The 12,024-nt window shown below is 55.7% G+C and overlaps 1 protein-coding gene across 1 annotated transcript in view; it reads right to left on the bottom strand.

Annotated features, from left to right (window-relative positions):
- The window catches only part of CLPB (ClpB family mitochondrial disaggregase), a 96,620-nt gene that overhangs the window by 53,733 nt on the left and 30,863 nt on the right, over positions 1 to 12,024 (bottom strand). The window contains exons 4-5 of the mRNA XM_082482009.1: positions 8,916 to 9,019; positions 3,069 to 3,197 (exon numbers count right to left, since the gene is read on the bottom strand). Of these exons, the coding sequence (XP_082338135.1) occupies positions 3,069 to 3,197; positions 8,916 to 9,019 (233 nt within the window). The remainder of the gene's footprint in view (positions 1 to 3,068; positions 3,198 to 8,915; positions 9,020 to 12,024) is intronic.

The following is a 12,024-nucleotide window of genomic DNA, read 5'->3' as shown; positions in this document are numbered from 1 at the left end:
TTTGTGCCCGTTCCCTCTTGTCCTGTCACTGGGCACCACTGGAAAAGGACTGTTCCCATCCCCTGGCACCCGCCCTTTAATATGTTCCCGGGTTTAAGCGCTGGGACATGCTCCTGTCTTTGCACGACGATGATTTTCACTCAGAAATGCATCTGTAGCGTAGACTCTCTCCAACCCGTACCCGGGAGGATCTCCGTGGGGACGGGTGAAGAACAGAACGGTGACGAGTGACCGTCACGTCTCAGCGCTGCGGCTGGCTAAACTCCCGACTTCCCCTTTCATTTGGTACACAGTCCCTCCAGTCGTACCCAAACAAACACAGTCCCGCAGCCTCGTCGGATGCTCTTCTTCTGAGATCCAAGTGAGTTCTTCTGAGCTGAGACACTGCGCCACAAACAAAGCCCTCTCTGTGAGCGTCGGGCAGCAGAAGCGGCCGTTGACGGAGACGGCGGTGGCTCCCGCGCGGGTACAGCGACGGCTTTTGAACAAACCCCACTGTCCTCTCTCCAGAGAGAGGCCGGGACCGTGACAGCACTCGCACAGCTGAGCACGGGCCAGATGTAGAAACGAGCCGGATTTCCTCCTTGCAATGGTTTATTGAGTACGGCGAAATCCTTCAGTGCCGACTTCCCTTATTCGCACCCGTATTTTACCTGGAGTGACGGTCACCCGGCAGCTGCCTCGGGGCTCTCCGGCAGCTAATGACACACGCGTCTCGCAAGGCGGCTTTCAAAGGCACGAACAAGAAGTGGGTATCTTTGGAAAAAAAAGTTATTCCGGCTTTTCCCCAGCGGGCGCGGGGCGGGTTTACTGAGCCCAAACGCGACAGACTGAAGGAGGTCCCTCAGCCTCCCGCCGGCGGCTCTGCCGTCACCGCCGCGCCGCGCCGTCCCCACGTCCCCTGCACCACCTTCACGGCCGGCCGCCCCTCGCCCTGCTGCCTAGTCCGTTGGAGGCGGTTTTAGGGATAAAACACTGCTGCTGAGCTTCATCCCATCTCGCACGTGAAGAGCCGCAGACGCAGCCCGCGCAGATCCGTTCGCAATGCCGCCGTGACGGGGACTACGCCGTGCCAGCGCTTCGCCCGCGCCGCCTCTCTCCATCCCACCATGGAGCCCGTTGCATCCGGTGCCGAGGTCGGCCGCGAGCACGGAGCGGGTCCGTGGCGTCAGACGCGTGCTCTGCAGCGCACACGGGACGGCATTTTGGTCTGAGGGCCTCCCAGTGACCACACGCACACGCTGCCCCAGCCCCAGAGCGGCTCTCTGCTTTTTTCAGCCCCCTTCTCGGCAAGCGTCCCCGAGGAAGCCCGGCCGAACCCATTTGCAAGAGGTCTTCTGTCGGTGGCTGCTTTTTGGGGGTTAATTTACGGCCGAGAGACGGGGTCTGGGTATCCGGAGGCTCCCGGAGAGAAACCCTGACCCCGAGTTAACTGCGGAATTCAGCGGTATTGAATCTCAACCGCAAGGCTTTCTCTTTGTGAAGGATAACGAGCGTATGGTGCAGACGACTATCAGGGTTCAGTGTTTTGAACCTACAATTATTTTTCTTCATCTCTTCTGGGGATGTTTAGCCTTCACGGATGCTACTCTCCATTATCTTTTTAGTTGCTTTCTTAAGGAATGAGCCTTATGTGAGCCGGCCACACGATTATCCGCCTGCCTGCTTCCCGCGAATTAACTCCTGACCTCCTGAGGCGCCCACGCTGTGAAGATTAAGACATTCCTAAAATTTTTGCAAAAATCAGAATGTGGCTAGAGAGACGCTGGAGAGGCTCTGCGCCGCAGGGACGGGCCAGCAGCGTCGGGCAGCAGGCTGCCGGCACGGCATCGCTGCTCCTTCCTCACTCAGCGGTGCCCCGGGTGACCCCGCGGGGAGGAGAGGAGCCGAAATCGCAGCAGGAGGAGTGCTGGGGACAGAGGGCACAAACCGGGAGGGAAGCACAGCGCTACTGACTGGCTCCGTGGTCTGCAGGACGATTCGCATCGCGGGCAGACGCAGCCGATTTAGCAGCGCCAGGCACATCTGGATCGACGTTCAGCAGACTCCGGCTCTGGGTAGCAGCGTAACAGAGACGCAAATGTCATCCTGGTGAAGAGCAGCAGGAGGGTAAATATAAAAAACTGTTGTCATGGCAGCACATCTCTATTCTGTCAGCTAAATGCATCTTCTTCCTTTCCTCCACTGGAGCCGATGAGCGTTCTCCTCCGGCGGACAGTCAAGCATCGCGACAGGTTGCCCGGGGAGGTTGGGCAGTGTCCATCCTCGGCGCTTTTTGGGACCTGGCTGGCTAAAGCCCCGCGTTACCCGGTTTGGCCTCACAGCTGACCCTGCTTTGAGCGGGAGGTTGGACTAGAGACCTCATGCCGTCTCTTCCAACCCAAACGACGCTATAACCCTACGACTCTTCATCTCTTTAGCATCGCAGAACCATCCAGGTTGGCAGAGTCCAAGTGTAAGTACCTCTATGGATCTGTAACGCAGAGCCGTGAGTACATCAGAGACGACGGTACAGCGGGATCCACGGGAAGAAGGGCTCTGCGATCTAACTGGGAGGACCAATAACCACACAAGCTAATTTCCACCAATTCCCACCAAAGCTGCATTGCCCCGGTACCAGTGGTACCCGAGCCACAACCATGTAACGAGGGTACCGGCACCTATCCGGCACCTCGTCTACAGAGCAGAGCCCTTCCCAGTTACGCGGAGGCTCTTCGGTTCCACGGCACACAGGTACGTAAGGGACGCGAGAGAGGAGCAGAGTGCAAACCGGGAAAGGGAAATGTTCAAAGCACTGATCGGAGAGACGAGGGGAGGTGTCCCCGCTGAACGGTGGGAAGAAAGGGAAGACTCAACGATTAAGATGAGAACAGCCACCAGTACATGAGAAAAACCACCGGAGATGAATGGGAACGCAGAAACTAAAAAAGAGATTAAAGCAAACAGCAAATCACACCTAACCCTGACCGGGAACGAGCGCGGTCCTTGTCGGAGCCTGACCGCTCGGTGGGTCCGCCCTGCGCAGAAGTGCTCCTGGCCCAAGAGCCGGTTGGAGCTCCGCAACTCACCTCCATCCAGCAGCAATTTGACCGTCAGGTAGTCATCAGCCAGTACAGCGTAGTGCAGAGCCGTGCAGCCCTTGAAATTGGCTCGGATGTTCAAGCGGTTGTTGAAGTCGTCCTCCCGGGTCACCAGGACTGCAGGGGAAGAAGAACGAAAGCTCAGCTCAGGTAAAGAACTGCCTGTCTGAACGTGCACCGGCAGCATGGACCACCACCACCAGTCTGGAAGCTTCTTAAGGGCCTGATGGCCTTTTCCAGGAGACCATCAGGACCCCAGTGGGGGTTTCTGGTGTCTGTTGTCCCCACTCCACTGAGCAGCAGAGGAGGTGAAGACAACACAGTTTCCCTAAATCCCGGTCACCGCCTTCACAGTGCCCAGGCAGGGGTGGAGGTGGTTGGAGAGAAGACCTCTCAGCCTTGTTCCAACCACAGCCTCTTTGCACCTTCAAAGTGCAATCAGGATTCAACGCAAGCTCGTAAGTAGATTTAAAATGAAGAAAAACTTGGCCATTTCTGCCTTTCCCCCCCTTTTCCTGTCCAGAAGGGCCAAAGAACCATTCATAGAATCACAGAACGGTTTAGGCTGGAAAGGACCTTGAAGACCATCGAGTTCCAACCCCCCTGCCATGGGCAGGGACACCTCCCACCAGACCAGGTTGCCCAAGGCCACATCCGGCCTGGCCTTGAACACCTCCAGGGATGGGGCCTCAACAACCTCTCTGGGCAACCTGTGCCAGTGCCGCACCACCCTCAGAGTGAAAAACTTCTTCCTAATCTTCAATCTGAACCTGCCCTCTTCCACTTTAAAGCCATTTAGTGCTTCTTCCACACCACCTTCCACCTTCCTCCCCCAGGCAAAACACGACCCCAGCTCCCCGCGTCTACTTCAGGCTGGAAGCACAAAGCACCAAATCCTAGAAGCCACAACCAAGAGAGAAGAGCCGGAGAGGCTGAGGGACGACGGCGCTGCAGGTCCTTGGGGACAGGAGCCGGCTGGGAACGCCCGTGGATCTCCTCGGAGTCACGCTAAGCTTCCCGTATCACACCGCTCCCGTTGCTCACGTGCCCATCTCCTCCAGGAGCTGCCTCCTCCACTCCACGCTTCCCAGGACGGTCAAGAAGTAGTTATTTAAAAGCAGGAACTCTTCAAAACCACTTCCTCTGTTCGCTGAAAAGTACTACGGGTTACAGAGGGGCAGAGCACGACGCTCGGCTCCCTTCTGCTCTCCCTGCGTGCCACCTCTGCGCTGGCGTTGGGACTTCGAGTTTTCATGCTGGGTTTGCTTAGCCAGAGGGTGCTCCACGAGGTGTATTCCTCAACGCTACCGGGATGGGAATAATTCCTAAGAACACGTTTTACCCCTCGCTAGAGAGCCCGGAGTCCCCTGAGCAGGTGCGGTTACACCAAGCCTTGAGACGTTTTGTGAAATCGGACCTAGAAATCGCGATGTCTCTTTGAACAGAAACCGATGCTTCCTGAAGCTGATTAATTACAACTTTTTTCTTCCCTTGGGCTCTGTTCCTGAACACCAACATGCAGGGACACCCTGGGAAAGGACAAGCCTTGCGCTCGCCGGCCAGAGCAAAGCTGAGCCGAGGTGTCCCCAGGAAGGAGGACAGGAGAAGGACGGTGTGGTGAGACAGACGCGCCGCAACACTCAATCTTCCAGATCGGGTGCAAAATCAGAGTTTGGACCACAAAAAGATCGGGGAATGCATTACAGCAAACTGATGTACAGAGGCAAAGGAGGGAATATCCTCCCAAGGCAGGAGAAACCGTCTCCCGACACTCGGAGCAGAGGTGGCTCCAGCAGAGGAGGGAGGCTGTGGCAGGAGAGGACGCTGCCCCACCATCGCCCGGTGTTCACGCAAATTGCTAATTCTGGAGCGCCCAGCAGCGCCGGCGCCCTGCGGGAAGGCTCTGCAGCACCGCCGCGCTCCGGCAGCTGCTCCGAGGGTCAGGCGCGAGGACACCTCCTGGCTTGGAAGCCCTTCGCTTTAGTCCTCAGCAAAAATGAAGAGTGGAAAAAAGAGCGGCTCTTTTTAGGTACGGAAGGAAATGACAATAGCAGGATGCCGATTAGCCGGGAAGGGAGACCTACGGGAGCAGAGGTGGAATCTAATGGGGGCCTACAGGAGAGCTGGGGAGGGACTTTTCACAAGGATATGTAGTGATAGGACGAGGGGGAATGGTTTGACATTGGAAGAGTGGAGATGTGGATCACATCTGAGGAAGAAACTGTTGCCCATGAGGGCGGTGAGCCCCCGGCGCAGGGTGCCCCGAGAAGCTGTGGCTGTCCCATCCCTGGGGGTGGTCAAGGCCGGGTTGGACGGGGCTTGGAGCAACCTGGGCTGGGGGGAGGGGGCCCTGCCCAGGGCAGGGGGTGGAACTCAACGATCTTCAAGGTCCCTTCCAACCCAAACCATTCTGTGACTCGGTCACTCAGGGCTGTGGGTTTTGACACACACCGCACCTTCTACCTGACTGTTGAGGAAAGGGAGGCTGCCGCAGCCGTTGCGGCACTGATGGAGAGTAACCCACCTCTCGCTCCTCTGGGCACTGGGGCCAGGCCTGCGCACAGCCCCTCTCCCCAGCGCGGGGAGATGAAGAAGCCCCACAAGCCCACAGCCCAGCACCTGCCGTCTGCTGTTGGTTGCACGCCGCCCAACTGGTGGGCCAAATCCTGCTCCTGGAGCCGCGTGCCGCTCCGTGGTGAACGGGTATACGACCAAAACTCAGCGCGCCCACCTTCAGGGACTGCCCCACGGCGAACTCCGAGCACCCGAGAACCTTGCCGCAGCAAAGCAAGCAGAGCCGCAGGGCGGATCCCCCGCAGCGCCGTCCCCGCGTCCCCTCCCAAGAGCTACCGGCGGATCTCCAGAAGATTTGAAAAGTTCCGAAGAGACAAACACCGTGACGAACACCTGATGCCGCCCCAGCCCAGCATCCCCACTGATGAACCGCAGTACCTCCAGGAAGATCAATTAACGCCCTGGCTCCTTTCCCTTCCCGGGTCCTTTCTCCGAGCATACGGGGTGAGTATGTATATTTATTTATTTGTCGTCATTTCCTACCCAGGGAGGAGCAGGATAATGAACTGCGTGCGTCAGGGAAGATGAATCTGAGATACTAGGGAGCAGTGCAGTAAAGAGATTAAAGTGTTATTATTGTTGGGTTTTTTCCCCCATGGTCCGTTGTGACAGCTCGGCCGTCATCTGTAAAAAATGTCTCAGAGAGAGATAATCATCGGAAACTCAATAAAGCGTCAGGGGAAGCCTCGTCCTCCATCAATCACTGGGTGCCTGGAAATTTTCAGCCCTCTGTCTCCCTTCCTGCCATCCATATAAATGTCTGTAATATATTTTGTGCAGTGTTTGTGGAGCGTACCCTCTCGATTTGGATGTTTTTATGAAAAAATATTTATACACGAAATATGTAAATGGGTAAAAAAAAAAAAAAAAGCCAAAAACAAAGGCAGTTTCTCTCTCTCCCTCTCTTTTTAAAAATGCAACTGAATTTATTCTTTTTAATAAAACATGTCAACCAAAGAATTAATGCAACTTCGTACTGAGTGGCCTTATCTTTTCTTCACCCCCAAAATATATAACGTTACAGAGGGACGGATGCAGACAAAAACAATTAACTTTGTTGGCCGACATACTTTGTCTTAAATAAAGTCCACGAACATGCATTATGTATCGGCATTCCATTGTTCATTTTTTTAATGTTGTTTCATACATTTTGCGTCCACCGCTACGGCGCTCTGATATACGCGTGTTCTCCCCCCCGGGCCGGAGCAGGTCTGTCACAGGGGTGGGTTACGGGGAGGGATGAGGGCCGAGAGCTTTTAAAAATAAAATAGCGCCCTGTCAAAACCGTCCCCTCGCTGATTCATCTTCCTCACCCAACCTGCGGTTTAGGAAACGTTCAAATATTACACCTTCGTTAGACTTTACACAGCTTTTGGCTCTCAGCGGTGAGGCAAAAGGCACAGGCGGACCGAAGGGTAACGTCACTGTGGGATTTCGGCTCTGCGGGGCAAACCGAGCCTCTGCACAACCTGCGAGGCCTCCCCGGGCTCTCTCCTGACAGTGGGTAGGAGAAGGTTGAACCTCAACTGGCCGCTATCGGGAACAGTGTGGCCAGCGGGACCGGGGCAGTGATGGTCCCCCTGTCCTCGGCCCTGGTGAGGCCCCACCTCGAGTGCTGTGCTCAGTGTTGGGCCCCTCACCACAAGAAGGACACTGAGGTGCTGGAGCGTGTCCAGAGAAGGGCAGCGGAGCTGTGAGGGGTCTGGAGCACACGTCTGGTGAGGGGCGGCTGAGGGCCCTGGGGGTGTTCAGCCTGGAGAAGAGGAGGCCGAGGGGAGACCTTCTCGCTCTCTACAGCGCCCTGACAGGAGGGGGCAGCGAGGGGGGGTCGGGCTCTGCTCCCGAGGAACAGGTGATGGGAGAAGAGGAAATGGCCTCAAGTTGTCCCAGGGGAGGTTTAGATTGGAGATTAGGAGAAATTTCTTCATGGAAAGGGTTGTCAAGCCCTGGCAGAGGCTGCCCGGGGCAGTGGTGGAGTCGCCATCCCTGGAGGGGTTTAACAGACGGGCAGACGTGGTGGTGAGGACGTGGGTTAGTGGTGGGCTCAGCAGTGCTGGGTAATGGTTGGACTCAACTGTCTTAAAGGTCTCTTCCAACCAAAACAATTCCATAATCATAGAATCACAGAATCATAGAATGGTTTAGGTTGGAAAGGACCTTGAAGATCATCCAGTTCCAGCCCCCCTGCCATAGGCAGGGACACCTCCCACTAGACCAGGTTGCCCAAGGCCACATCCAGCCTGGCCTTGAACACCTCCAGGGATGGGGCCTCAACAGCCTCTCTGGGCAACCTGTCCCAGTGCCGCACCACCCTCACAGGGAAAAACTTCTTCCTAATGTTCAATCTGAACCTGACCTCTTCCAGTTTGAAGCCATTCCCCCTCGTCCGATCGCTATGTGCCCCAGTAAAATAATTCAACGCAGAAGGTCAGAGCACACTAACGCAGTTGCTGTGGACACAGCAGTTCCCGGGAACGCGAGTCCCGGCAGCCGGCTGAGCTCCGGCAGGGTGGTGGGGACGCCTGGGACATGATGGTCTGCCAGCTCCGAGCCGGGGCCAGCGGGCCAGCGCCGCGCTCGGATGGGGAAGAGGCCTCTGGAACGGGGAAAGCAACAACCAGGGACGTTTTAGCGGGGTCAGGTCTGCCTCAACACCCCGGCGATGGGGATAACGTCAGGGTGCGACTGGAACCTCAGACACGGGCCAAGAAAAATGGTAACAAGATAAAATAAAGCTGCAGAAAATGTCTTCGTTTGCACGTAAAGGCCTCAAGGGCAGAAAGCTGGCGTTAACGCCTGCCCAAAACCCAGCAGCAGTAATCACAGCCAGTGACGCCATTCCGGTTTTTTATAATTGGCCAAATCTTTCTTCATTTTGTATCTACTTACGAGCTCTAGAGTAAGGCTGCCGGCGGAACACACCGCCCTGAGCCCTCCTCCTTCCCCAGCAAGTGCCCGCACGCGGGTCAGTGGTTTGACGACCTATCCACAACCTCGAGTTATGTCCTGGCTATGTAACGCCAGGTTATCCCGGGGCGCTGAAGGACTGCTTCCCATAAACATCTACGGAATGTTTTCCTCTCATCTTCAGACATACCCTCACCCACGTACCACCGGTTACTCGGCAGTTAACGGAAAGCTGAAGCTAGCTCTAAGAAAAAAAAAAAAAAACCCGAGGTCAAATTTCCATTTCAAAGCCAGGGAACGGAATTTTGGGACCTGAAAAGCAAAATGCAGGCAGCTGCAGACAAACAGTATTACCTTCCAAAGAATGGAGGCCTTTCTCCTTGGCAGTCTCATACACGCTGCTGAAATCATCTCCAAGGTTTGGATCCGCATTAGCTGCGAGGAGGATCTTCACCACACTGTTACGAATCAGAACAAAAATAAGGCGGAGGTGGAACGTGAGTACGCCGTGTCCTTCAGAGAGCGAGAAGGGAGGCAGCGCTCAGAAAGCCCTCCTCGAACGTTCCCGGCTAGCGAAGGAAAGTTAAGCCAACATCCATAATTGACCATTTCAACAAACAAAACCACACCAGCATATTTGGAAACCAACCAGATGTGGGAGGCACGTGAGGCGGGGGTGACGCTGCAGGGAAACACAGCCCTCCCGAGGAGACCTGCCCAGAACACCCTCCCAGCACGAGTCGTATTCCCGGCCCACCATGGAGTGCAGTGACAGAACGAGGGGGAGCGGTTTGACACTGACAGAGGGGAGATTGAGATGAGATATTGGGAAGAAATTCTCGGCTGTGGGGGCGGTGAGCCCCTGGCGCGGGGTGCCCCGAGAAGCTGTGGCTGCCCCATCCCTGGAGGTGTTCAAGGCCGGGTTGGACGGGGCTGGGAGCGACCTGGGCTGGGGGGAGGTGTCCCTGCCCAGGGCAGGGGGTGGCACTGGGTGGTCTTTAATGGTCTCCTCCCACCCAAACCCTTCCGCGATTCTGTGATAAGTTATCAAGAGGCCGCAGCAGGACAGACCAGCAGGAGGCACACGGGCTGGGCAGTTTTGGTGTGGAAGTCCTCCATCTCTGCTTCCGAACCCAAACAATCATCAGGCAAGAATTAGATTTCTCACCACTTCTGAAAGCAGCTTGAAGCCAGTTAATTCTTTTTTTTTTTTCCTTCTTTTCCCAGGGTTCAAGCTTTCCATGACAACTAGACAGTAGCTCGTTAGTTAGCATTCATCACGGGTGACGCGGCCAACGGGCCGGCAGCGACGTGCACCGCAGACTGACTGACACGTATCTGCAGGCCCCGTCTTGTCAACTCACATTTAGAATTTAACTTAAGCTCCTCTCCCATTTACCCCATAAATGCATTAGCGGAATAAAAGGTGGTTATGTTGTTCTTTGAAGACGGTAGGAGAGGCCAGCTCCTTACTGGCACCGGTACGTTGTCACCGCGCACAAAGTCACTTCTACTGAGCAAAGCACCAGGCTGGAAGCCAGGAGACCCTCCCACCATCCCCAGCCCAGCACACAGAGTTCATTAATATCTGCATTTTAACAACGCCCTTTGTTATATAATATTTAGGTTGAGATGAAATGTTTTACTCTGGGGGTGGTGAGCCCCTGGCGCAGGGTGCCCCGAGGAGCTGTGGTGCCCCATCCCTGGAGGTGGTCAAGGCCGGGTTGGACGGGGCTGGGAGCACCCTGGGCTGGGGGGAGGTGGCCCTGCCCGGGGCAGGGGGTGGCACTGGGTGACCTTTAAAGACCCCTCCCAACTCAAACCCTTCCGTGATTCCATGATCCTATGCACTGGATCTTATTTGTCAAACAGCGACTACCAAGTACGATTTTTCACAATTTCAGTGCTGTCAGGAGCACAGTACACTGAAGATTTTCTCGAATGGTTTGAGTTGCACACCCTTGACCAAGTTAGATATCTGATGGTTTAGGACTGGCACTAAGGAAGGGGGATCATAGAATCATAGAATGGTTTGGGTTAGAAGGGACCTTGAAGACTACCCAGTGCCACCCCCTGCCCTGGGCAGGGCCACCTCCCCCCAGCCCAGGTCGCTCCCAGCCCCGTCCAACCCGGCCTTGAGCACCTCCAGGGATGGGGCACCACAGCTTCTCGGGGCACCCTGCGCCAGGGGCTCACCACCCCCAGAGTGAAAAACATCATCTCACCTACGTTTGGACATCAGCAATGGAGGATGTGAAGCCCTAAGAAGCCTCCCATCATAGATGTGCTCACTCTCTACCACTCAAACCCCTCCAAGAAGCCTGAATTTTCTTTCACTTCATTCAGCAGTTTTGGTCTTGGTGCACGGGTCAGGGTGTGAGATCATCTACTGTCTTCATCACAGCTCCAGCAAGATCTAAAACCTTCCTGTCCCATCCTCAGTCCTCTCAGAACAATTTGCTGCCAGGGAACAGACGCTGACACAAATCTCCCCCTCCATGTTCAGAAAAGCCGTGTCTACTCTGACCTGCTACATCGCTCCTAAAAGCCACATCAGTGAGGACATCTCATGTAGGAGTGCCACCTCTCCAGCCACACGACACTCCTGTGGGTCCTTCTGGACCACCTTAGGAGCATCGGTTAGGTATGGGGCACAAAACCTGTCCTAGAAGCCCTTCAGCACCTCTAGCAAGGGCTTTTCAGCATGCCTAGCTCCACACTCACCTCCACAACTCCGAGGTGTTCCCCCGCGCCGAGGGACACTGCCCGACCCTTACCACTGACCGCTATGGCCGCAGCAGAACGAAAGCAAGAGAGAGGTTTGCCTGCAAGTAAAGCCACGTAAGGCCGAGTGCGTAGCCGTGGCTGTCCAGAACAGCTACAGTGAAAGCCCACCAGCCCAGGCTCTGCCACCTCTGGTCGTTAGGTAGGTCATTAGGCAGGAGGCCCGTCAGTCCTGCTTTTGGTGCCTGGTTGGCAGTGCTGGGAGGGAGGTGTGCCATCTCCCCAAGTGGGTGAAAGAGGAGAAGTAAAGGTGCCACAGCAGGCTTTCTACCTGGGAAAGCTCTAGCGCAGGTCATTGATCTGCCCAAAGTTCTTTCGGAAGATCCAGGGCTGGATACCTCTGGAGACATCCCACATCTCCAGTACCTGGTGCTACTGCGGTCAGCCCAGTCAGCGAGAGAACCGACCAGAGGCCTTGAAGAGGCAGTCCCTGTGAAAAGCAGGAGATGCAGGATGGAGCGTGGTGGGGCCGGCACCGCCCTGCTGCCCTATGGGATCTGTGTTGATGACCTCCGTGCTCCTAGAGATGGACATGTGCTGAACAGAAGCCATCATCAGTGCAATGTGCCTCAGCTGAGCCTTTAATTACCCTGCCCCAGCAGCTGATTACTGCGATTCTGGCAGCAGGGCTTCCAGCGCCTACACCAGAAAGCCAGACCCTTCCGATCCTTCAGTTAGA

Source organism: Vanellus vanellus (genome assembly GCF_965231255.1).
Source record: "Vanellus vanellus genome assembly, chromosome: 1".
Taxonomy (NCBI): domain Eukaryota; kingdom Metazoa; phylum Chordata; class Aves; order Charadriiformes; family Charadriidae; genus Vanellus; species Vanellus vanellus.
This window is presented reverse-complemented; position numbering and strand designations above follow the sequence as displayed.